This window comes from Ahaetulla prasina, chromosome 2 (genome assembly GCF_028640845.1).
Source record: "Ahaetulla prasina isolate Xishuangbanna chromosome 2, ASM2864084v1, whole genome shotgun sequence".
NCBI lineage: Eukaryota > Metazoa > Chordata > Lepidosauria > Squamata > Colubridae > Ahaetulla > Ahaetulla prasina.
Genome location: NC_080540.1, coordinates 153,866,790 through 153,894,089, shown reverse-complemented (window position 1 = coordinate 153,894,089; position 27,300 = coordinate 153,866,790). Strand labels below are relative to the sequence as shown.

General features: G+C 42.4%; 1 protein-coding gene across 2 annotated transcripts; it reads right to left on the bottom strand.

Annotated features, from left to right (window-relative positions):
* Positions 1-177: 177 nt before the first annotated feature.
* On the bottom strand, positions 178-27,300 carry LOC131192882 (transmembrane protease serine 12-like). 2 transcript variants are annotated; one of them, XM_058172431.1, is made up of 5 exons: positions 27,134-27,300; positions 18,377-18,572; positions 12,772-13,037; positions 1,201-1,343; positions 178-557 (listed from the first exon to the last, which is right to left on the bottom strand). In XM_058172431.1, the coding sequence occupies exons 1-5, from the start codon at positions 27,219-27,221 to the stop codon at positions 327-329; spliced, it is 924 nt and encodes a 307-aa protein (XP_058028414.1). In that variant the 5' UTR covers positions 27,222-27,300; the 3' UTR covers positions 178-326. The 2 variants fall into 2 exon arrangements, with proteins under 2 accessions (XP_058028414.1, XP_058028415.1); XM_058172432.1 differs by having other exon boundaries at positions 18,491-18,572.

The window sequence follows — 27,300 nt, the reverse complement described above, 5'->3', positions numbered from 1 at the left end:
TTGTGACAAAATAAATAAATAAATAAAATAAAGAATGCAGCAACTTACTCCTTTGGAGGGAAGTACGAGAAAGAAACTCAAAATAACCCCACTTTAATTTTGTTTGATATAATATGGGGCAGAAAGAAACAGAGGCTTTCTATCCTACAACAATAAAGAGCATCCAAAGAGATTATTACAAATGAAAATACATGCTTTAATATATCAATGAGCAAATTAAAATTACAAACTATTAAATAATATTTTTCAGAAATAATGAGACTGCACGAGGATTCACTGTATTTAAGGAGCAGTCTGATATATTTATAGCATATCAAAAAGCCACTTCATACAATTAGTTGGAAAATGCTCCATACCACAAGCAACAAAGGAAACTGCTGAATGCTCACAGTGTTGGTTTCGCTAAGTTGTCTCTTCACCCAGAACATGTACTTAGGCAAATTAGTATAAACTCCTGGATATTTGGGTCGGCCACAGCCAATACCGTAGCTGGTGATTCCAAAAACGTAATATTTAGAATCTGATAAATAGCATACAAGAGGTCCACCACTATCTCCCTGAAAAATGAAAAAGATACCAATGAGTAGTGATTCATAGTATTTAAAAGCATGCATGCATGAAGTCTATCCCTCCTGTTATTTAGTTTTCTAGTGAATATACAGCAGCCATATATCTTCAGTGACATTCAGGGTTCTCATTCCATCATGGCAAACTCAGAACTAAGAATTAGGTCTTCCTCGTGGCCACATTAATGTGCATTCCTCCTGTCCTTGAGTAAGTACGAAACTGCTGTCCCCATGGTAGAGCCCAATGTAGGCTGAGAATAGTTTGCTTTTCTTACAGATTTAGTTTACAAGAAGCAGTCCACTGAAGAAGAGACATTATGTTGTTTTCATAAGTTACCTCCGGTTTATTTGCACTGCAATCAGTAGAATAAATTAGTCATATTAACTTAACTCTCACTGATTATATTATAACAAAAGCATTATTTGGCTGGGCTCTAAAATAGCAAAAGCAGTAATAATTGATCTTTCATCTCAATTCACAAGTATCCCACATATAAAATTCTAAAATTGCATCAATTTTAATTTTCTTTTCTGAAATTTCCTATCTGCTGTAGTACATCTGTAAATTGTTAATTTAGTAAACCTAACTTGATATTAAGTGAGTGTGATTTGAGATAGATCTATGTCTATTTACCTGACAGGTATCAACACCTCCAATTTCAGAGCCAGCACAGAAAGCAGTATCTGGTACTGATCCTGCATGCCAATCATATTGATTGCAAGTGTCTAATGAAAAAATCTTTATCTGAGCTTCTTGCAATGTGAGACTGCCTTTACCTGCAAGAAAAACAATAGGTTTTAGTTTATTGATTTCGAATCTGTAACAAGAACTATGTAGAAATGCTGAATTGGCAGTTCTTGATCTAATACTAACACACCATTCCAATTATCCTATGCAATTGGGAGGACCTATATTAATTGCCACAATTTTTATGTTTAGAGATGTGCCAAATTCTAAATGCCAGCTATTGTCTGCAGATTAAAACTGCAACATTGGGAGAATATCATTTATCCTTGAATATACCTCATTATATCTTTTAATATGTAGCTTTTAATTCAGAAATCCATGTTTGAACAATACTCTAACACAGGAATTTTCATACATACATACACAGAAAGTTGATCATGTGCAAGATCTAATAATGATATATACAGTATGACTAAAGCAAACAACTGAAGAACCATTTGTTAATTAGAAAATTACAAAAATATGCAGATTTGATGGTTACACATTTTAATAGTTTTATACAATCTGTTGATTGTATGATACAAGTAAGAACTTGCAATGGTGAGCAATTCTGACATATCCTTGTGTTGGTAGCACTGTATCTGGATGAGGAAAAAGTGGTTTTAACACTGCCACTTCAGAAACAACAATTACTGCCTTGTGCTTACTGGAAAAGATTTTTGGCTTGTTCTTTCTAGTTTCTGATAATTCATTAGAGAAAAAATATTGTCATGACTGAGTAATCCAAGGGAAAAGCACACTAGCTAGTATTATGAATTTTGAAAGCAATGGATGGATGTATAAAAAACTTCCGGAAGATGGCGACCAGGAAGGTTGCACCGGAGAAATGCTCTCTGTAAAAGGGCTCTTTTGAGCTCTTAGGAGAGCAGTTTCCCCGAAGATTCCTTGCTGGCGATACTCCAGAGCCGAAGGTTTTTCCAGGCTGCCGTGGATTGAGGCTGCCGAGGTTCTTCCAGGCTGCTGAGGACTCAGGCGGTGGGCGAAGAGTCGGAGACCGCCGGAGCCTGGACTGCCGCAGCCGTGAGGCCGTCGACTGAAAGAGGCTGGAGCCGCCCGCTACCGCCGGAGCCGCCGCCAGCCCTGAGACTGCCGCTGCCGCTTGTGCCGCCACCGGAGCTGCTGCCAGCCCCGAGACTGCTGCTGCCAGCTGCCACTGGTGCCGCCGGAGCCACCGCCGGAGCCGCCGCCAGCCCCGTGAGCGCCACCGGAGCCGCCGCCAGAGCTGCCGCCAGCCCCGGGATTGCCGCTACCGCTTGTGCCGCCAGAGCCGCCGCCAGACCCGAGACCACCGCTACCGCATTAAAGGCGGCTGGAGACACCCGAAACCACTAAAGCCACCCCACCAGACCCGGGACTGCCGCTGCCGATACCGTGAGTCGCACCGCTGCCATCACCGCCCTCCATCATCGCCCTCCCACATTGCTACAAACTTTAAATTTCCCACCAAGGAGATAAAAGCCCAGCAACATTTACAACAACCCTAATCAACCTATCCCCCAATCGGCAGGACTGCTGCAGGACTACTGGTGAGTTCCTAGGAGACTCCAGTCTCCCGGCCTCTACTGACTTTTGAATCTCCCGCCATTACAGCCACCTGTAAAGAAGCTTCTTCAACCACCCTATCTCACCATTTTAAATTTCCCGCCAAATCTCACTGTTACCATAGTGACTCCCTATTACCATAGCAACTGCCAAATTGACTACCATTTAAAGTTAAAGAGACAGATATAAAATCAAGATAATTGATTAAGTGACAGACACTTAATCATTACTAAAATAAAATAATAATAAATAAATAAATAAAATAAAATAAAATAAAATAAAACAAAGGAATAAGAAAGATCATCATTATGCCAGCCAGAAAATCAAACGCTGATAAAATCTTAGAATCAAGATTAACAACTATTGAACAAAACATAGATAAAAGATTACAAGCTATTGAACAAAACCTAGAAAAAAGAATTCAAAATATTGAACAAAACCTAGAAAAAAGAATTCAAAATATTGAACAAAACTTAGAAAAAAATTCTATCAGTTATTGAACAAAGTTTCACAGATTTGATAAAACAAATTTCAACACTAAAAAATGAAAACTCTAATGATCTAAATCTCTTCCAAACTCATCTATCACCACAAAATATACAACTTACAACTCAACCTAGACATCAAATTAATACAACACAACCCAATCAACAAACAACTACTAATCAACTAATCAGAGATGCAATGGAGAGAGGACAAAAAATAAATAATGCAATATTATTTGGACTTGAAAACACAAATGAACCAGATATCAATAAGATTCACAACATCATTGGAAATTATAATTCATCAACCATCTCCCCAAATGAAATAATTGCTGTCTCCAGAGATGGACCAGAATATAAAACAGCGATGGGACAACAGCACCAAGATTTTGTAGAGTTATATGCACTAATGAGGACAGCAAACGCAAATTCATAAAGACTATAAACTCAATTGCTAAATCCAACCCTACCTACAGTAAACTTAGATCACGCCCTGACCTATCCTTTCTACAAAGGATACGCCTCGTGAACTTCGCACAGAACTTAAAAGAAGACAAGACAATGGTGAATCCAACCTATACATCGACTACCATGCTGATTGCATAAAAAATAAAACCTGCAATCAAAAAATCACCTCCAAACCCCCCATCACCCATAACAATCAACCAGCCATCCCAGTATTCAACCAAGTACCCATCCCCCTACCTCCCATTCAACCAACCATCTTACCAACTATCCAACCAACAGCCATCCAATCAACAATCCAACCAGCCATCCAACCAACCATCCAACCAACCATCCAAACAGCCATCCAAGCAGCCATCCAAGCAGCCATCCAAACAGCCATCCAACCAGCCATCCAAACAGCCACCCAACAATCCACCCAACCAGCCATCCAAACAACCATCCATCCAAACACCCAAACTACCATCCAACCATCTATACAACCATCTATTGACCACAACCCCCAACCTACTAACACCCAAACTAGGTATGCACGCCTTACCTCTTCAACACCAATCATATCAGATCTCAAATGCAAATTGATAAATGCAAGAAGCATAGTCAACAAATTACCTGAATTTATCCTCTTATTAAACAGTGGCACATTTGATATCATTTTGTTTGTGAAACATGGCTGAATTCATCCTTCCTGACTCCATTATCTCAAACAAAGAATATCAAGTCTATCGATCAGATCGGGAAAACCGAAGAGGTGGTGGAGTGGCTATCTTTACAAAAAGACACTGAATCTAAAAATATCCAAGTAGCACATAAACTCTCTCTTCCTGAAACCATAGTATGCGACCTATCCCTTGACACTACTCTTGATTCTTACTATGCTACAGAGCCCCCGACTATGACATTACCCACGCAAATATGCTAACCTCAATGCTAACATGGACTACCTCTTGCCCATACCCTCTTATCTTCCTTGGTGACTTAAATCTACCTCTCATTAACTGGACAACCAATGAATGTTCAACTGACCCAATCCATACTACACTATACAACGCTGTTACAAACCTAGGTCTTGAACAACTTGTAACTAACAATACAAGACTCAACAACTGCCTTGACCTCATCTTCTGCAACAATCCAAACTCAATTTACGGAATACAAATTAAAGAACCTTTTTCAAACAGTGACCACTGCATGATTGATTTTCGCCCCAATATACGCCCATACGTAATTCGCCGTAACACCAGAACTCCCAACTACAACTTCAAGAAAGCCAATTACGACCTTATAAACAACGATCTTTCACTTCTGAACTGGCAAAATCTGTTTGCAACCTGCATAACCGCTGATGACCTCTATAGAATCTTCCTACTTGAAATCAATAGAGTCATTAAATTATATGTACCACGAATGACTACCATGTCCAAGAAAACAAACTACCCATATCAATAAAAAGCTTCAATCAAAAAAAAATCCTCTGAAAAGAAACAAAAAAGGCTATGTTACAAACTTCAGAAACCGTTACAGAAACATATGCAACCAAATTAAAACTGAATGCACAAATTACCACACCAAGCAAGAAGAAAACCTTCTACGCACAAATTCCAATCGTGCCTTTTATAATTTTGTCAACAGTAAACTTAAAGATTCAAGATCCATCCCACCACTAAAAGATTCTAACAACAAAGAATGCAATGACGAAACAGTCAAAGCAAACCTCTTCAACATTTTCTTTGGCTCAGTTTTTGTTAACTCCGATAACACATATCCAACATTCCACAAACGAACCAGCAATGACTATGATGATTTAACTCATATAGATTTCACAGAAGACAACGTTGGTAAAGCTCTTCACAACTTAAAACCATCGCTTTCTATTGGACCTGATGGTCTATGTGCATATTTCTTAAAAAAACTTTCCATTAATATAGCTGAACCCCTAAGTATTATCTTTGATAAAGCTTTCACTACCAGTTCTCTTCCCAAACTTTGGTCACTAGCCACAGTCATCCCCATCTTCAAAAAGGAGACCCCAGCTTAGTCGAAAACTACAGACCGATCTCCTTTGCTGCGTCACCTGCAAAGTCATGGAATCTATCATCAATCAATCCATTACCTCACACTTAGAAACTAACAACCTACTCTCCAACAAACAATTTGGTTTCAGGAAAAGTTATCATGTAACTTACAACTTCTCCACTGCAAAAACATATGGACTTCAAATCTAGATCAAGGCAAATCAATAGATGCAATCTACATAGACTTCTGCAAAGCTTTTGACTCAGTAGTACACGATAAACTTCTCCTTAAACTAACATCCTATGGCATCTCAGGACCCCTCCACAAATGGATATCTGCTTTTCTGTCTAACAGACAACAAGTGGTCAAAATTGGCAATGCTTTATCAAATCCTGTTCCTGTCAAGAGTGGCGTTCCTCAAGGCAGCGTCCTTGGACCAACACTCTTTATTCTATACATTAATGATCTTTGTGACCATATCTCAAGTAATTGTGTTCTCTTTGCTGACGATGTCAAACTATTTAACACCACAGACAACACTTCTATCATTCAAAACGACCTTGACCATCTAACCGCTTGGTCTAAAATTGGCAGCTCCAAATTTCAACCAGCAAATGCTCAGTCTTACATATAGGAAAAAGAACTCTAAAACTAAGTACATACTAGATGGACATTACCTTACAGACGACCCCATCCCGTTAAAGACCTTGGAGTTTTCATGTCAAATGATCTAAGTGCCAAAGCCCACTGCAACTACATAGCAAAAAAGCTCTAAGAGTTGTAAACCTAATTTTATGTAGCTTCTTTTCCAAAACACCACACTACTAACCAGAGCATATAAAACATTTGCTAGACCAATTCTAGAATACAGCTCACCTGTTTGGAACCCTCACCACATCTCTGACATCAATACAATTGAACGTGTCCAGAAATATTTTACAAGAAGAGTTCTCCATTCCTCTGAAAACAACAAAATACCTTATCCCACCAGACTTGAAATCCTAGGCTTAGAAAACTTGGAACTCCGTCGCCTTCGACAAGACCTAAGTTTAACTCACAGAATCATCTATTGTAATGTCCTTCCTGTCAAAGACTACTTCAGCTTTAATTGCAATAATACAAGGGCAACCAATAGATTTAAACTTAATGTAAACCGCTTTAATCTAGATTGCAGAAAATACGACTTCTGCAACAGAATCATCAGTGCTTGGAATACTTTACCTGACTCTGTGGTCTCTTCCCATAATCCTAACAGCTTTAACCAAAAACTTTCTACTATTGACCTCACCCCATTCCTAAGAGGACCATAAGGGGCGTGCATAAGCGCACAAACGTGCCTACCGTTCCTGTCCTATTGTTTTTCTTTTCTTCTTCCTATATATGTTTATATGTGTATATACTATATAATCTTTTTGTATGATGTTGTGACAAAATAAATAAATAAATAAATAAGTATACATTTATTATTCCTTTTGTGAGAAAAGAGAATAAACATGTTTAGGCATAGACTGAGGGATGGGATGAGGTGCTGTTAATGGTTGGCAAGAAAACACTGTCTGGCTGACAGTTACCTGAACTTTTGGGGTTTTTTACCAGAAAGTACAAGTACTGATTACCTGGGGGGTCTTTGCAAGCTCTATAGATTCACAAGCACGTAAACATAGATCTATTCATGTCTTGCTGATATCAGTTTAGCCATTATTCCCTGGAGGGAATCAGACAACCTTTTCAATAAGGGATGTAAAGTATGCTCACAGCAGTTAGCATATGCAAAGCCAATAGATATTGTAAGACTATAAGGCTTAATTAGCAAACAGGTCTGGGGTAATATATCAATGATAAAAAACACCAGTTTTCCTTAAGTATATTTGGTATAAATGTATTCATCCAATGAAATGTCCATTACATATCTACATGTAGTCCTCATTTAGCAACTGACTTGGATAGCAATTGTTCAGTTATATGTGAACTGAATATGCTGATGAAGTAGTTTTGTGACCAATGCCCACATTTATAACCTTTGCAACATCTCTGAGTCACATTTCCTATTAAAATCAGTTAATGCAATCCTATGCCTGATCTCCTTTCACCCCTTTTCTCCCTCACAGAATGGAGAGATTGCCTAAACAAGTTTGTTCTTCCTAGCTGCTTTTTTCCCCAAGCACAAGGCTTTCCTGAAAAATGTTAACAAACTCAGCTCTGTGGCCTAATTAGTTGGTTATATCCTTTTGCCAACTTGCCACCTGAAACAGAGCTCAAGGTTCTATTTTAAAAGCCTTCGCACTGAAGGCTTTTTTTCCTCTTAAGCCTGGTAGCATGCTTAGCAATACAGCTTAGACTGGTGCATTCTTTAATGTGTATTCCCCATTTTGTGCCTGCTTACTCTCTTGTAATCGCTTCCTCTTTAATGAATGTAAATACAAACATAAATTCTCTTCTTACTAATTATTCCAGTGCCAGGGTTAGCATTCAAAAGGGTGGGGGAGTGGGGAAAAATATAAGATTTTCCCCTTAACCAGTGGTGGGATTCAAATTTTTTAACAACCGGTTCTGTGGACGTGGCTTATTTTGGGGTGTGGCTTGGCACTCATGTGACTGGGTGGGCGTGGCTAGCTGCTCATGTGACTGGGTGGGCGAGCCTAGCTGCTCATGTGACCGGGTGGCCATGGCTATGGGCATAGAAACTACTCAGAGGGCTAAAAAAGTCATTTCTGACTGGTCCTCGCACTTATGACCCTCCTCACATTTATGCCCATTGCAGCATTTTTAACAACCATGTCACTCATTTCACAACTGCTTCTCTTCACCACGGTTACAAAATAGGGCGCAAAATGTAAAATGTGAGGACAGTCGTAGGTGTGAGGACTGGTCAAATGTGTGAGAACCTGTCAGAAATCCCTTTTTTCAGCCGTCTGGGTAGTCCCTATGCACATAGGGACTACCCAGAGGACTGAAAAAAGGGATTTCTGACAGGTTCTCGCACTTTTGATCAGTCCTCACACTTATGACCGGTCATCATTTATGCCTGTTGCAGCATTTTTAATAACCATGTCACTCATGTCACAACTGCAGTGCTTCATGTGACCGGGTGGACATGTCCAAGTGGTCATATGACATAGCTTCTTTGCCCTAATAACTGTTTGCTACAATGTTCGTAAGTGTGAAAAACGGTCATAAGTCACTTTTTCAGTGCCATGCTTGTTAAACCAATTACCAGAACAAATCCATTCTCCCTCCCTCTTTCTCTCCATCTCTTTCTCCCTTTTTCTCCTTAATCTCTTTCTCCCTCCCTCTTTCTCCCCCTTCTCGCCATCTTTCTCTCCTTAATCTTTCTCCCTCCTCCTCTCCATCTTTCTCTCTTTTCTCTTCATCTTTCTCCCCCTTCTATCCTTCATCTTTCTCTCCTTCATTTCTCTCCTTAATCTTCCTCCCTCCCTCTTTCTCTCCATCTTTCTCACCCCTTTTCTCTTCATCTTTCTCCTTCTATCCTTCATCTTTCTCTCCATCTCTCTCCTTAATCTCTCCTTCTCCCTCCCTCTTTCTCCCCCCCTTTCTCTTCTTCATCTTTCTCCCCCTTCTATCCTTCATCTCTTTCCCTCCTTCATCATTTTCTGCCCCCCTCTTTCTCTCCATCACTTTCTTCAGATGGGGTAGGGTAGGCTGGCGCTGTGTGAGTGGGAGGCGACTGCAAGACAGTCCTGCTGGGTGGGCAGCAGGCCGAGGCAATTGACACACGCTTCGCTGCCCACCCGATCCAAGCTCCTCACTGGCTGTGCTTGAATCGGCTGGCTAGCGAGACACTTGGATGGAGGCAGGCTTTGGTTGGCGGGCACGTGGCTCTTGGATCGGGTGGGCAGCGAGGTGCATAGATCAGGTAGGCAGCGAGGTGCATGGATCAGGTGGGCAGCGGCCACAAGCTGCTGCCCACCCGATCCAAGTGCCACGCGGCCACCGACCGAAACCTGCCTGCATCCAAGCCTCTTGCTAGTCAGCCGATTCAAGCTCCTCGCTGGCCACATGGACAGCGAGGCGCTTTAATTGCTGGCTAGAGAGACGCTTGGATGCAGGCAGGCTTTGGTCGGCGGCTGCATGGTGCTTGGATCGGGTGGGCAGCGAGGTGCATGGATCGGGTGGGCAGCAGCTTGTGGGAAAGGTGGTTGACCTGCGCCCGCCCGGCTGCTGGCCATGACCTACCCCCATCCAAGCACCTCGCTGGCCACACGGCCGCAGACCGAAGCCTGCCTCCATCCAAGTGTCTCGCTGCCCACCTGATCCATGCACCTCGCTGCCCACCTGATCCAAGCACCACGCGGCTGACTTAAGCCTGCCTGCATCCAAGCGTCTCTCTAGCCAGCAATTAAAGCGCCTCGCTGGCCACATGGCCAGCGAGGAGCTTGAATCGGTTGACTAGCAAGAGGTTTGGATGCAGGCAGGCTTCGGTCAGTGGCCACGTGGTGCTTGGATCAAGTGGGCAGCGAGGTGCATGGATCAGGTGGGCAGCGAGACACTTGGATGGAGGCAGGCTTCGGTCTGCGGCCGTGTGGCCAGCGAGGTGCTTGGATGGGGGTAGGTCATGGCCAGCAGCCGGGCGGGCGCAGGTCAACCACCTTTCCCAGTCCAGCTTCCCCAGGGGCAGCACTCAGCTGTACTTGCCTTCTGCTGCTGGAGCGGTCGGGGCAGTCCGAGGTGGGCAGTCCGAGATGGGGAACAGAGTGGTAGGCCACGGTAAAAGTAGGAAAGGCTGGACCACGAGAGAAAGGATAGCGATAACTACAGCTATGCCTCAGTGTGTCACTAAGGCAAACTGTGCAACTCTGCGGGCGAGGCCAATAAATAGTGGTATAGCGGGGCGATGAGCTGGCGAGCCAACAATTTAAAAAATGCTTCGGTGTGCTCCGAGGCCAATAAATAGTGGTGAGGCGGGACCGGGTGAGGGGCGGCTGAGCCAGACATTTAACAAGTGGTTTGGGTGTGCTCCCAGGGGGGAGGAGAGTGTGACCCAGCAATTTAACAAATGGTGCTGCGACACCGGTAAGTAATGGTGGGGAGGGGAGGGCAAGGGGCGGGGCGAATCGGCAATTTAACAAATGGTTCGGCCGAACCGCCTAGAACCGGCAGAATCCCACCACTGCCCTTAACCCAATTTACACAAGTCAAATTTCAGAAAACATCTCCATCATTTGGCTTCACACAATTGTTTGGGGTCATATACTTCTGACAGTGTAAAGCAAAGGAAAACTGAAGTAAACTCATAAGCACAATTGTGGTTGTGGGATTTTTCTCATAGCAACTACTTCACTTTAAGGACCAAATTGCCAGACCCAATTGTGCTTGCTAAACAAAGACAACCTGCATGCCTAATTGCCGAGTCATGAAAAATCTTGAATTTCTGAGTGTTTTATTGCTCTATATGTAATTCATGAGTTATTTGGGTCAATCATTTGATATTTAAAAAATATTTACTGAAATCATTGGGAACAGAAATGTGAGTTTCAGTAAAATATTCATTTTAATGGCTACAATTCTAACCAGAACAATTTTCTCCATCTTGAAATGTCTACTGTTACATATTTTCAGAATTGTGAACAGATCTTCATTACTAAACTCCTATTTAAGCAGTTTTGCAATGGTAGAATACATAATTAGAAGATGTTTCTTTTCTTCCTCTTTAAGTTACATATCAGAATTTGAATTTTCTCTTTACTGATCCGATAATCTGACAAAACCATATTGCTGTATATAGTCCGTTTTAGTCCTTTTGCTGGGTAATTCTGGGTACAATATCATCAATGTTTAATTCCAATTTATGTTCGGAATACAATACAATCTTGGCATTTTAACTCCTCAAATTTTATTTTCTTGATGTATTTTCAGTGCCAGTGACTCGTGTCAGTAAAACTATGGGAGAGGGGAGAGACAACCTTATATTATCCTCTTCAGTATAGTATAGTATGTTATTGTGATAGGGAACCATTGACTATTATCATAGTTTGTGGTTCTTTAACAACACTCTGTATCCATGTATTTATTATTAAATAAAGTAAAAAAGTGACTAATTTTTAAAAAAATACAAAACATACAGAATAACTAAAATACTAATATTCAGTGATGAGCCTAAAGAATCTGTATTAACTTCCTTTCTAATGTTAGATATAATGGGAGCCAAATGTGAATCCAGAATACCTACATTTCATAGCCCTGATTGTGATACACAAAAAGACTCTCTTTAATTGTCATTCAGTATTGGTGATAAAGTCTATTATAACCCAAAGAGAATGTGACTTCCTTCACCTATGGAGGAAAAGATCTGAAAAATTGTATGTCTTCTAGGTACCTTCTCAAGAATCATAGGACTGAAGTCTGAATCCTTGTTATTTGGAATTAAAACTGAAAATACTCTAACAACTGGAAATAATTCATAATTTGTTGATTGTCTGATATGAATAAAACCAGAATATCCTTTTGCAAAGAGAAGGAAATAGTAAAGAGGAAGAAATGGCCTGCAAACAGATCATTTTTAAAGACTGCTATCTATGAAAGGAAGTGAGTAAAAATTATCTCATATTATTTATATCAGATCTTCCCATCTTATTATTTTCCAGAAGTAGTACATACAACTCCCATTATATCCAGCTACCATGACTTTCTGTATATATAAATTTGAAAACACTGAAATGCAGATCTGTGAATATCAAGTATGTCTACCTGAGAATAGTATCCAAAAGGAGCTCCCTCCTGATTGTACTTTTCTGTGTGTAATATAAGTTGACTGTAGTAGTTAAAAGCACCAAGCTAGAAACTGGTCACCAGGAGTCAGGATGATTTGAAGATTCCCCCCGCCCTCCCACCATGAGAAAAATATTATTCTCAGTGCAAATAAACTTTCTAAGATCACTAAACTCATTTTCACTTTTAATAAGTTACTTTAAAGGAAAAGTAAAACACTTACCTTTTTCTTTTTTCATTCCCCACCCACTTACAAAACATTTCATATCAGAAGTCAGGTCAAAAGTACCGTTAGGCAAGCAGATGGGCTGAACATAGTCATTAAATATGATAGATTTGCTTAGTTGAAACACAGCAATATCACCTTCATAACTTTTTGAATCATAGAAATAATAATTCTTGATGGCTTTTATGCGTCTTTTTATAGCGTATGTTTTATGTTTGAAAAGATGATGCAAGCCAAACACAGCCCTCCACCACTCTGGACGCCTAGGAGAAAATAAAGTATCTTTAAAAATTAGTAATTATTATGTAAATGTAATTTCAGAGAGTTGAAATTGTTTATTTCAAAATGTATACATGGGTAATAAGCATGGAGCCAGGTTTTATTCAGATGACAAAATGGCACAGTTATAAAAAATACAACCAGTTTAAATAGTCATTTAGACTAACCTAAAAATGTAGCATTTGCAAAATCAGATTCAAACCATTTATTGCAATATTCCTAATTCAAGAATTCTCAAATAATGTATCTGAAATTTATTATTTAAATAGATTTTATATAGCCAACTATCTCACAACAGTGACTCTAGGCAGTGAACAAAAGATTATAAACCAAAACAACCAAAGACCATCAATATAACACATGCCCAATATCAAAAACATATATTCCCAATTAGTTTAAAAAATACTCACCAACCCACTCAACAGCAGAGATTGCTTAGCATTCTGGCCCCAATGCCTAAGGGAACAACCAGGTTTAACTTCCTTGTGAGGGACGAACAGAGTGTGGTCCAACTGGAACTCCAGAGAGATATGCTCTACAGGGCAGGTGCTATTACAGACAGGACACAACCCTGGCTCCCATGACACTGCTCAGTAGAAGGAGTATGTCACCCTGTTAGTTCTGGTAGGGCAATTGGCCCTGTGCCATTTGAAAGTTCATAGGTAGAAACCAGCACTTTGAATTATACCTCAAAGCTTCTTGAAAGCCAGTGCAATTTACACTGCAGCAGTATTGTGCAACCTGAAACACCTAAAACTGCTCGCATCACTGTATTTTACACATTCTGGTCAAATATTGAATGCTCTTGAAATGTAGTTCCATGTAGAGTGCCTTACAGTAATCCAAACAGTAGGTAGTTCTGAGTTTCTGTGAATAGGGCCTCCCAATCCAGAAAATGGCTCAATTGGTACATGAGATGAACCTATCCAAAGAGCCTTCATGGTCACATCTGCCACATGTCTTTGAAAAGGAATCAGAGAGCAAAAGGATTCCCAAACTGTTCACTAGTTTTGTCTGTAGGAGTGCTACCCCTTTCAGAGTGAAAATATTTGGATCCAATGGCTCCAATACCCACAGCTACTTAGTTTTGCTAGAAGAATTCAGATCAGAGCTGAAACCTGTTCTTTCCCATCCAGATTCCAAAGCTTCCAGACACTGAAAGAACTCCAGGGGCATCACTTATCAATCCAAGGCAGAAAAGTATAGTTGGACATCATCAACGTTCTGATGAAGCCTCATGTTGATGGATGACCTCAGTAAAACTGTATTTTAACATGTAGATGTTAAAATAGGAATGGAGAGATTGTACCCTGAAGGAACTACACAAAGCAGGAGCCTCAGTCTTTACTTTTCCCCATAAGCACTGATTGGGACTAGCGCTGGAGAAAGTAGAACCACATCAACACGGTGCTTCCCTGATCCAAACATCCTGAGATGTTCCTGAAGGAAAATGTGGTTGATAGCACTGAAGACTCAGGATAAATTCATGACCCATCAGTTTGATCACCTTTTACAACCTTTTCTCAAGCAGAGTCAATAAGGAAATCAGGTTCATTTAACCACCGGATTACTAATTTATCAACTGCAGTGACTCACTTAAGAACTGTGGCAAGAAAAGTTGTAAAATGGAACAAAACTCACTTAACCACAGAAATTTTGGCCTTAATTGTGGTTGTAAATTGAAGACTACCTGTATTTTTTTGGTCTTCTGCAGCTTGGTGTGTGTGTGTCTGAGAGAGAGAGAGGGGGGGGGGAGGAAGGAGGCTCTAGCTATCTTTTCAGTTGCTTCATTCGTCTGTGTATCTAACTAAACAAAGGAATTGCCAGGAATTGATAACTAGGCAGAGGCTGTATTGGAGCAATCTTTTCAGGTACTCTGCTTGCCTGTTTTTCACTGATCAACTATGTCCATAATGTTATTGCTTGCCAAATTGCCACGAAAATCCTCTAAACCTGTGATGGTGAACCTGTGGCACTCTTGGGGCACATGCGGTGGTGGTTACATTGTTACGTAAGTGGGCAGTATTAGTCAATGATTGGGGGAGGCAGTGTTCCAGCCCTTGGGACACTATGTTATTTAACAGCTACCTGAAACTTGTGAGGGAGGTCAACTATCAGTTCAAGATGAGGTGTCATAAATAAAGTGATAACCCATTTGGTATTCTGGGCCAATCTGGAGATGCCACAAAGTCCTGAAGCATGTCTGGGGGTTGTAAGGGTCTAGCTGGAGAGGCGGGGAGGAGATCTGATTAAAATCAGATTAAACCCTACCAAGATGAAATTGCTATTCATATGTAAACATCAAAGCAGTTAGTCTGGACAGGGCTGCACTCCTGAAATAATTGTTTATGATTCATGGCTCTTTGTGGATACTTGGTTGAGTCTCTGCCCATCTTTGGCTAGTCCATCAGTTAAAATCCTATCTTGATCAGAATGATATGAAAATACCAAATCATGCCCAGTATTAGTTACGGTATATATGTTTTAGTTTTATTGTTAACTACCCAGAGTCTATATGGATTTGATAATAAATAACAACCTGAATTAGTTTGGAAAACCTTTGTGGCTTACACAGAAATCTTAAAAACTATAAAGCCATACATATTCTTAGTATCTATATACTCCTATTCTTTTTTCAGGAATAAGACCAGCAAGGGGGTATTGTTATCACCAAACTAAGATGAAGCAGCTTAAAAAAAGTGCTGGCAGGAAAAGCATCCATAATTCACTCCCTCAACTGAGGCAAAGTTTGATAGATGACTAGACCCAGATACCCATTTTTCAAAATCCAATCTCTTGACAGTAGAGGAAAGAATCAAAATCCCAAAAGCTTTAACCAAAAACTGTCTACTATTGACCTCACCCCATTCCTAAGAGGGGGCGTGCATAAGCGCACAAATTATGCCTACCATTCCTGTCCTATTATTTCCTTTCATTATATCAAATTAATAGTTATTGCATACTTTTGCTCATATATATGCTTATATGATATGTAGTTATTTTATGTTGATGCTTGTGTATATTGTGATAAAAAAAGAAGAAGAAGCAAGCAAGCAAAGAGCTTGGAAGCCTCTCTGACTCCCTTTAGGACCCAGCTTCTGTTGTGACTGTTTCTGCTTTAGCCGCTTTTTTTCAACTCAAGACAAAAAGCTGTGGGAAGATTTCCTGTGCTTGCTTGCTTCTTTTCTTCTACTGTTCAGCCTGGAGTCAAGGTAAGGTTTTTAAAAGGGACAGAGATTGAGGGCAGAGATGGAGAGTTTAGTTTTAGCACCTAATGGGGAGGGGGAGAAAGATCAACAAGTCTGATCTTCGCAGCTTTTTTTGTTTTGTTTTATTGAACAAATGTAGTTGTCTGGGGGAGGGAGGAGGTGGTTAAAGCAAGAGAAAGATTTTGGGATGGTTGCTGCTGCTGCCTTTGCATGCAGGGGTTGGCTTCTCAAAGCATAGCAAGAGCCAGAAGGGAGTTTGGAGACTCCCAACCATCAGCTGATTGGGGCAGAAAAGTTCTGAAAACAGCTGCTATTTCCGCAAGGAACTGTCAGAGTGCTGAAAATGATAGCCACTTCCAGAAGGCATGGGAAACAGGTGCAAGTGCTTGGGGTCCTGGTGGGGAGGGATGTGGGGAGAGGCGGAGGTAGTTGATTGTAAGGGCAAATGACTACAGAGGTACTATAACTGTCGTAACTTTGAAATGGGGTCATATGTAATTTTGGGATGTCTGTTGTAACTTTGGTCAGTTAAGTATCCTGTCATATCTTGAGGACTACCTGTATCTGATCCACAGGGTAGAACAATTCAGAAGTGCATTTCCTTCCCATGGGTCAGATACTGCAGCTTAATCACAGGACAGTGAATATTTTCTAGTAAAGTGGGAGAGGCTTTCCTGCTTTACTGGAAACTATCCACTCATCCTGTGATCACCCTGAAGAGTACAAAATCTATTTAAAATAGTTCTTCCCATTTTTTTCTACCAAAACATGTGACAGATAGGTGGGCATATGTTAAAGTGGAATCTTCTCCACAACATGATAGGTTTCAGATAGCTTGGGAGGTATCAGATAATAAAGTGAAATCTGTTTTTTGGCAAGTTGTTAAGTGCTGTTACCATGAGTCATCCTTGCCACTCTGAGAATGGAGATTTAATTGGAGAAAGGGTCTTTCATCACCATTTCTCTTAGGATCCTTGTAAGCCCCAGCAGCCTGGGTCTAGCAAGGGTGGCAAGAGAAATCAGAAAAGATTGTTCTTTGCTTTAAGGGGAGAGTTCAGCTTTAATGAACCAGACTCTCTTATTCCTAAAAGTAGAATGCCTCTGAAAAATAATACTCAGCAAAGGGAATGGGGTGCATCCAGATTAATCCAGGGGTGGGCTGCTACGGGTTCGCCCAGGTTTGGGAGAACCCATAGCTAATATTATTAACATTAACATTAACTAACATCAGAGAACCTCCAAATCCCTGGCTGGCCCTGCCCCGCCCACCCCTCCCCAGAGTCTCCACATGGCCCATTTTGGATGCGAGGTAAGTGCAAGGCCCACACAGAGGCTTGGGGAGGGGGAAAACGGGCCTCCCGGAAGGCTGGAGACAGGCCCTCTCCAGGGGGTCTCCAGAGCCCGGGGGAGGCAGTTTCTGCCCCCCCAGAGGCTCGAGGAAAGCCTCCAGAGCCTTGGGAAGGCGAAAACGCTCCCCCCCCACCATGGTACAGGAGGCCAACTAGACTATGCCCATCATGGCCACGTCCACCCAGGAACCAGGCAGAGAACCCATTGCTGAAATTTTCTAAGCTCATCCCTGGATTAATCAATGACCAATAGGAGTTTAGCCTTGCCCTGACCATCACTATTGGCATTGTTGAAGAGGCATCCTATATTGTAGAGAAATACTTATGTTCAAAGAAAAGGGAAAATACTATTTTTAAACCAGAATAGTTAATGTACGCTGCCCCTGCAGAGGGTTAAAAGTGAAATGAAAGCAACATCATGAGGTTATATTCTCTAAAAACAATTAGTTGTTGCCACAGTTAGTGAGATCTGATTTGATCTTTACTTTGGAGTTTATGGTGATAATGTACAATTACAGAAATCAATATTGATATTGATGGGAGATCTTGTCTGTTGGCTTCTGAGATCTCAAAAATACATAGACTGGCTTTCTGTTACTCTTCCTGTTCCTAAAGTTAATTTCTAATCTGAGAACTTAGATGAAGATTCCAGATATTTCAAAATAGATATTTAAAAATATACATTTCTAAATTTAGCATCTATTTTTATTCATGTATATTTCTTACACTAAAATCTATAAAGATATAGGGATAGGTAATACATACAATTTTCCTATAGTGCAGTGTGCAGCTGACAATACTGTGTGGTTATTAAGTAAAGTTCCACCACATAAATGGATAAATCCTGCACCATGCTTATATACTTGAAGGCTAACTTGCCATGGCCATGCGCCCTCGTCAGATTCATTTCCACCTACAATCCGACTCCCTGATATGTCAACAGCAGGCCTTATTCCGCACTCTAGAAATGAAATCACAATTGTTAGATGTGACTATAAATGCAAACTTTAGGGTTTCTCTGAATAGCCATACTTTTCAGTTGGCATTTTTTCACATAAATCCATACAATACACCCACCCACATGCATACATAGTCAAAAAGAATCAAGTAGTTGATTTCAATAAATATTTTTAAACTATTTCTTAAGATCATTGTATATAATTACTTATTCTATTTCAATAGGATGGAAAACAATTTCTTTTCTTCCTTTATTTTATTTCCATTTACTTACCTTGAGTGTAGATGAGAAGTGGATCTGAAAATAACTCAGTGGCAAACATTTAAGGTATATATTATCTCCATTTTAGTCATATAGTCACAGAACCTTTGTCATGGTCAGATCACTCGCTCCTTCGCCTGGACTTTCTGACCGCTACTCAACACCGCAGGGAGACGGAACCATTACGTTGGTACCGTCCCAGGCGCCTGATGGACCCGGAGAGGTTCCGGACGGAGCTTGGGCCACTTCCTGAGGGTCTGGCTCACGGCACGGCAGAGGAACTAGCCGCAGCCTGGGAACGGGCTGCGGCTGGGGCTTTAGACCGTGTCGTGCCTCTGCGGCCTCTGACCCGCGAGATCCCAACCGGCTCCTTGGTTCTCCGAGGAGCTGAGGGGATGAAACGCCGGAGAAGGCGCCTAGAGAGTTCTTGGAGGTCCAGCCGTTCAGAGGCTGATCGGACACTAGTTAGATCCTATACTAGGACCTACCTAGTGGCACTGAGGGAAGCGAGGCGCTACGCCTCCCTCATTGCGTCGGCAGATAACCGCCCAGCTGCCCTGTTTGGGTGACCCGCTCCCTCCTTCACCAGGGGCGGGATGACCCGCTGCAGGGACGTGTTGAGGAGTTTAACGGTTATCTATACGATAAAATCGTTCAACCGGGACGGTCTGGACCAAAATTGTGGCGATTCGGACGGGCGTCTGAGGCGGTCTTGGTGATATTGTCTGGGATGAGTTTGACCCTGTGGCTCCGAGGACATGGACAGGTTGCTGGGTAGATTGAATGCCACCACGTGTTTACTGGACCCGTGCCCCTCCTGGCTGGTGCTGGCCACTCAGGAGGTGACACGAGGCTGGCTCCAGGCGATTACAGAGCCTTGTTGGAGGGAGTCTTCCGCCGCCTTGAAAGAGGCGGTGGTGAGGCCCTCCTCAAGAAGCCTTCCTGACCCGCTGTTTTAGGTAATTATCGTCCGGTCTCCAACCTTCGCGGCGAAGGTTGTAGAAATATGGTGGCATATCAGTTTCTGCACCTGGAGGAAACTGTCTATCTAGACCTGCTCCAGTCCGGCTTCGGCCCGGTTACAGCACTGAGAGCGGCTTTGGTCGCGTTGGTGGATGATCTCTGGAGGGCCAGGATAGGGGTTGTTCCTCTGCCCTGGTCCTATTAGACCTCTCAGCGGCTTTTGATACCATCGACCATGGTATCCTGCTGCGCGGTTGGAGGGACTGGGAGTGAGAGGCACCGTTTATCGGTGGTTCTCCTCCTATCTCTCCGACCGTCGCAGACGGTGTTGACGGGGGCAGAGGTCACCCGCGCCTCACTTGTGGGGTGCCGCAGGGCCGATTCTCTCGCCTTCTGTTCAACATCTATATGAAGCCGCTGGGTGAGATCATCAGTGGCTTCGTGTGAGGTACCAGCTGTACGCTGATGACACCCAGCTGTACTTTTCACACGGGCCACCCCAATGAAGCTATCAAGTGCTGTCCCGGTGTTTGGAAGCCGACGGGTCTGATGGGGAGAAACAGGCTCAAGCTCAATCCTCCAAGACGGAGTGGCTGTGGATGCCGGCATCCCGCACAGTCAGCTGAGTCCACGGCTGACTGTTGGGAGCGAGTCATTGGCCCCGGCGGAGAGGGTGCGCAACTTGGGCGCTCTCCTGATGAACGGCTGTCTTTGAAGACCACCTGACGGCCGCTCCAGGAGAGCTTTCCACCAGGTTCGCTTGGTGCGCCAGTTGCGCCTTTCTAGACCGGGATGCCTTGTGCACAGTCACCACGCCTCGTGACGCCTCGCCTGGATTACTGCAATGCTCTCACATGGGGCTCCCCTTGAGGGGCATCCGAGGCTTCAGTTAGTCCAGAACGGGCTGCGCTGGTGATAGAGGGAGCCTCGTGGCTCCCGCGTGACACCTATCCTGCGCAGACTGCACTGGCTACCTGTGGCCTTCCGGTGCGCTTCAAGGTTTTGGTGAACGCCTTTAAAGCGCCCATGGCATAGGGCCGGCTATTTACGGACCGCCCACTGCTACCGAATACCTCCCACCGACCTGCGGCGCTCACAGAGAGGGACTCTCAGGTGCCGTCGGCGCGACAGTGTTGCCTGGCGACGCCCAGGAAGGGCCTTCTCTGTGGGGCCTCGCCTCTGGAACGAACTCCCCGACTCACAACTTCCGGACCTCCGAACCTTTCGTCGCGAGCTTAAAACGCATTTATTCATCTGCGCAGGACTGGGTTAGTTTTTTAAATTTATGGGTTTTAATTGGGTTTTTATTATTTATTCTAAATTTTTAATTTCGGCCCAATTGAATAAGTTTTTTAATTGTATTTTAATTGTGTTTATATTGTAACATTATTGTGTATTTTATTTGGCTGTGAACCGCCCTGAGTCCTTCGGGAGAAGGGCGGTATAGAAATTTAAATAATAAATAAATAAATAAATAAATTTTCATTTTAAAAAAATACTTGTTTTCAGGATAGAATAAAAGCTGTTCACAGAAATTAACAAAAAAGGCCTCGTTAAGTCATTTATTCTGCAGAAAAAATTACTTGGTTTGTATAGCAGGACAACTTATTGCTAATGCTTTCATGGAACATCACAAGCAGCAAAAAAACTGTGGGTGCTCTGAAACTACTGAAAAAGAAACTTTGGTTTTTCTGTATCAGAACGAACAACTTCTGGGTCTTTGGATTAATTTTTGGTTAAGCAAACCACTGAAGGCCATTAAGTGCGAGAACGTATGAAGAGCAGTTGCAGGAATTCTGTATGGCTTGTGTAGAGAAAAGAAGAACTAGGGGGGACATGATAGCAGTATTCGTAACTGAGAACAATTAATCAGTGGAACAGCTTGCCTTCAGAAGTTGTAGGTGTTTCATCACTGGGATTTTTAAGAAGAGACCAGACAGCCATTTGTCTGAAATGGTGCAAGGGATTGGTCTAGAAGACTAGACCTAGAAGATTGGTCTAGAAGACTAGATGACCTCCAAGGTCCCTTCCAACTCTATTCAATTCTGACTAACATGACCACATGACTAACATGACTTGCAACTTCCAGCCCACTTTCCCATTGACCACCAGAAGCTGGTTTTTGGTGATGTGACTGTGGGACACTGTGACCACTATAAACATAAGCCAGTAGCCAAGCACTCAAATTGTGATATGACTATGAAGATGCTGTGAGAGCTGCAACTTCAAAGAAATCTCATTTTTCAGTGCCATTGTAACTTTGTACACTTGCTTAAATATACCTTATATATTATGTGTGTGTGTGTATATGAAGATAATGAGTGAGACCTCATCAAAACGTCGCCAAGATACTCTCGACCTTACACGGGAAAAGACCCAAATACGCCAAGACCTACATACCTATACCCGTGAAAACCTACGAACTACGAAGATATATATATATATATATCTGAACACTTTAACAACAGAATAATCAGAGAAGCCATTGAGATAGAAAAACGCCCACACAGCATGAACAAACGAGATGACACCTCCCGCCTACCAGCCATTTGGAAACCCGCCCTTATTGACAAACGAGTCCCTAACACGAGGAATGACACCAGACCCACACTCACAAGGTCCACACAGGATGTCACCACCGCACATCCACCCAGAAAGCAGACCCAAACCCACACTGATCATGAAGCACGACCAAGGACCAGAAGCCAGACCGCAGCTGCAACATTAGCCATTTCAAACCCCTCCAATCCATTCATGCAGCAGACTGACACCCACTATGAAGATGTAGCACGACCACAAAGCCAAACAACAGCTATACAGCTCACCAGCTCAAATCCCCCTGCAGCACAGACTAGACTGAGCACAACCAAGCCCCCACCAACACAGGACACACCCCCAGCCAATCAGAGCACAGAAAAAAACCCATCCAATCAGAGCACAGCCAAGCTCCCACCCAATCAGTTCAAACCCCCACTAGCAGTTAAAAGGAAGAAACAGCTGCGATCACACATTGCTCCCAGAAGCACGAAGCTGAAGCCTGAAGATGACGAATGAGACTTCGTCGAAACGTCGCCAAGACACTTCCAATTTTACACGGGAGAAAACCCGAACAACCAAAGACCTATATACAAACACCCGTGAAAACCTCAGAAAACAAATATATATATATATATATAATTTTCATCTTCGTAGGTTTATACAGGGCCAGACTTTTTCTTATTATTCATCGCACAGTCAACCAGATGTTCAGACTGAATTTTGCATTTTTATCCACCTACTGAGTCCTTCCCAGAGACCTGGTATAGGCAGATATTGATGCTTGACGGTGTTAAAAGATATTGTCGCAGGAACTAAGCTGTTCTGAATAAAGCTGCTTCTTCAATTGACTGATGATTTTGTCAGTGCTGTTGGTGTTCAAGTAGTGCTTCAGTTCTTTTCAGATTGTACCCAAAGCACCTATTATTTTTGGTACTATCTTTGCTTTCCTTTGCCAGTCATTCTATTTCTATTTGTGGGTCTTCATATTTTGTTGCCTTCTCCAGTTCTTTCTCTTCTATTCTGCTGCCACCAGGTTCAGCCATATCTGCTATCTAGATTTTTATTTCTTATCGACAATTGTTAAGTCTGGGATGTTATGTAGCAGGTGCATATCTGTTCTATCAATTCTTGCTTACAGACAAATGGCACTTCTTGCAAATCTTCCAATGCACCATTCTTACTACTTTGTCATGCCATTATTTGTACTTAATCAGTTCAATTTTTTTGTAACAGCTAACCAGCTAGTCCACTTTAGCTTCTTTGCAGAAATAGCATTTGCTGTTTCTGCTTGTCTTCTCAATATATTATGTTTTTTCAATAGTCAGCCAAACGTTCAGACTAGATTTGGCATTTTTATCCACCTATCAAGTCCCTTCCAAAGATCTGAGATATGCAGATGTTGATGTTTGATGGTGTTGAAAGAAACCTCAGCAGTCCCAGTTTCGCATGCGGCTCTTTGGAAAATTAATCCGCCCCCCCCTGATGTTAAAGATATCGTCATAGGATGTAAGCTGTTCCAAGTAAAACTCCTTTGTATTATTTAATTTATCTGCCTCAAATTTTGCACTTTGAGGTGCAAAGCAGCTTACAGTGTGATAAAATATGTAAATATAAAAACAATTATAAATGTAAAAAAAGATTACAATGACAAAAAATTGAAGCAAACTAAAAACCCTGGGTTTGGAGCAGAAAGGTGGTGGTGCCTTCTCGTATGACTGCACCAACCACCTTCAGCCAAGAACTTCTCCTTTAGTACTCCAAACCAACGGGCACTGCCAAGTTTTAAGGCTTACCTGATGGTTAAAAGAGAGGAGGCAGATCTCACCTCCTGTGAAGATTTCTCAGAGGGTGAGGCTGTAGCAATAAAGGTTCTTGTCCTGGATTCCACCAGCCGAAATTCCTCGCCTGATGGGATCCACAGTAGGCCCCTTCTGCCAGCATGAGTGGGAGGGCCGATCCCATTGGGGAAAGAGGATTCTGCAGATATCCTGAACACGTGCCAAAAAGGGCTTTAAACCAACACCTTGAATAGCATCCAGAAGCAGATTGTCAGCCAGTTGCAGCACACATAACAGTGCTATTACGTGTGTCAGCCTAGGGGCCTTCCAAACTGTTCATGCCACTGCATTCTGGACCAATTGTAGCTTTCAAAAACTCTTAAAGAGTAGCCCCATGTAGGAGAACATTGCAATAATTCAACTGTTTTTGAAAAACAGTAGACTTTAGAATATTATACTTCAGAATAACTACTAAAGGGAGAAATCTTTACATGGCTGTAGGGCGACTTTTATTTCGGCTGGCACAGGTTTATCTGACTTATTAGCAGTGGCGAAATCTGAACCGGTTTACTACTGGTTTGCCGGGTGTGCATGCGTTCTGTGCACGTGCATGCACAGTGCGCAGCACGCACCAAATACAAGGTGCACACCAAAAGGAGACATGGGGCAAGTGGAACAGCACGGGGGGAGGGGGGTGATCAGCTGTGGCATGCAATCCTTTTTTTTACTTTTAAAAGCAGTTTTTTTACAACCTATTCGGCCAAAATTTGAAAGGAAAAGGAAGGGGTGGATGGATTCCCCTCTCCCTTTGCACAAATACTCTCATTTTCCTTTATGAGGACAGGTTTCCTTGCAAGTTTGCAATTAAAGGGAAGGGAAGGGCTGCTGCACCTACTCCAAGTCATCTGCATCGAGCCAGCTTCATCTAATCCTCCCTCCCTTCCTCTAATATTTTGCCTAATAAAAATATGGGTAATTGCTTCTACTCTTTTGTGATACTTTATAATGCTGTTCTAATATAACTAGCTATATGGATTGCTTTGCTTTTGGTTCTGCATGGCCATCTTTATATTTATCTAAAACCAACTGTTCTTTTAAATTCCTTCTCTTTGTTAAATTTGCAACAATTGGTACTACATGAATGTCTAATTTTCTTAGAACAGAGCTTAAAGGTAAAGGTAAAGATTCTCCTCACCCATATGTGCTAGTCGTTCCTGACTCTAGGGGGTGATGCTCATCTTTGTTTCAAAGCCAAAGAGCCAGCGCTGCCCAAAGACGGCTCTGTGGCCATGTGGCCGGCATGACTAAACGCCAAAGGCGCATGGAACGCTGTTACCTTCCCACCAAAGGTGGTTCCTATTTTCTACTTTTTATGTGTTTATGAATTGCTAGGTTGGCAGAAGAATGGGGAGCTCACCCCATTATGCAGCACTAGGGATTCAAACTGCTGAACTGCTGACCTTTCGATCGACAAGATCAGCGTTTTAGTCACTGAGCCACCGTGTCCCAAACAGAGCTTAGAGCATACTATATTGGATATCTCTCCCATTTTGCTCTGGGCTTGTTTTCTTGATCTTTTAAAAACATTTGGCAATAATTTAGAACTTAAATGAGAAGCAACATTATCAAATTTCCTGGCTACACCACCTGGGTTAAGAATTCCAAAATTATTTCCCATCCTTTCAGTGATCATAATTAAAGTGGAAAATGTGTTAGTGTAAGTAATGTAAACATATACAGATTAGGACAAAAATCCTAACTTGCCTAGACTATTAATATAAAAATTGAAAAATGAGGTAAGACATGTATAGAATCAGAGAGCATTCCAAAGTGGGCTATATCTGTCACTCAAGCTAACGTTAATATACATGTAGTCCTTGACTTATGACCACAATAGAGCCCCAAATTTCTATTGCTAAGCAAGATAGTTGTTATGTGAGCTTTGCTTTTGCCTTTCTTGTCACAGTTGTTAAGTGAATCACTGCAGCTGTTAAATTAGTAACATGGTTGTTAAATGAACCTGGCCTCCCCATTCACTTTGCTCGTCAGAAAGTGATCATACAACCCTGGGAAACTGCAATCGTTATAAATACAAGCCAGTTGCCAAGCGCCCAAAATTTGGTCAAGTGACCAAGGGGATGTTGCAACAGACTTAAATGTGAAAAATGGTTATAAGACAATTTTTCCAGTGCTGCAAAGAGTCACTAAGCCAATGGTCATAAGTCGAGGACTACCTGCATAACTTGTGTAATAATACTGGATCCAGTTCTGCTCACCATGATACAATAACGATGTTGAGACCCTGGAAAGTGTGCACAGAAGAATAAAAAAAGATATATATTTTTTGTATTTTTAAAGATAAAACGAAGTTAGGCATATCTAGCCTATTGAAGCCAAGGGTTGGGAGGAATATAATAGCTGTCTTCCAGTGCTTGAGGAGGCTGTCAGGAAGAAGAGGGGATTAACTTATTCTATAGGGTACCAGGGGGCAGGACAAGAAGTAATGAGTGGAACCTGTCAAAGAGAGATCCAGCCTAGAAGTAAGGAGAAATTTTCTGACAGAGGAATTAATCAGAAGAGTAGCTTGCCTCCTGGAGTTGTGGATGCTTTTTCACTGGAGATTTTCAAGAACAGATCAGACAACCATTTGACTGGTAAGGCTTGTTCCTTCGGCTGGGGGTTGAACTAGAAGATTCTGAGGTTACTTCCAGCCTTCCGATTCTATGAAGGCCCAACTTAAGTTTAAAAAAGAAAGCCAGCCAGTTTCCAAAATATGCTCCTGAACGTACCGGTATATCCACTTAAAATGAACCAGCCGGCTATTTGGGTTTGCCGGTTAAAGATGCCGCAAAGTAAGAGCCGGGAGCGGACCGCGAGCGCTTGGCGCCTACACACCTCCCCAAGGCTCCAGGGGGGGGCCTGCGGGCTTGCTCGCTGGCCTCGCCCCGTACTACCACGAGCCGAACCTGCCTAGGCTAAGCGCCCGCCCAACCCACTACCGAAGGCGGGAGAAGGTCGCCTCACCGTTTCCATCGCTCGCAAGGGAAGAGCAGAACAGCGCCAGGGAAAAAAGGGAAATGACGGAAGGAAATAGAGAACTCCGGTTAATCATCCTCTCGAGAAAGAAAATGGCGGCCTCTTTTCCCGCTCGCCGCCCGGGGCGGAGGAGGCTGGAAGGAGCCGGCGAGGCC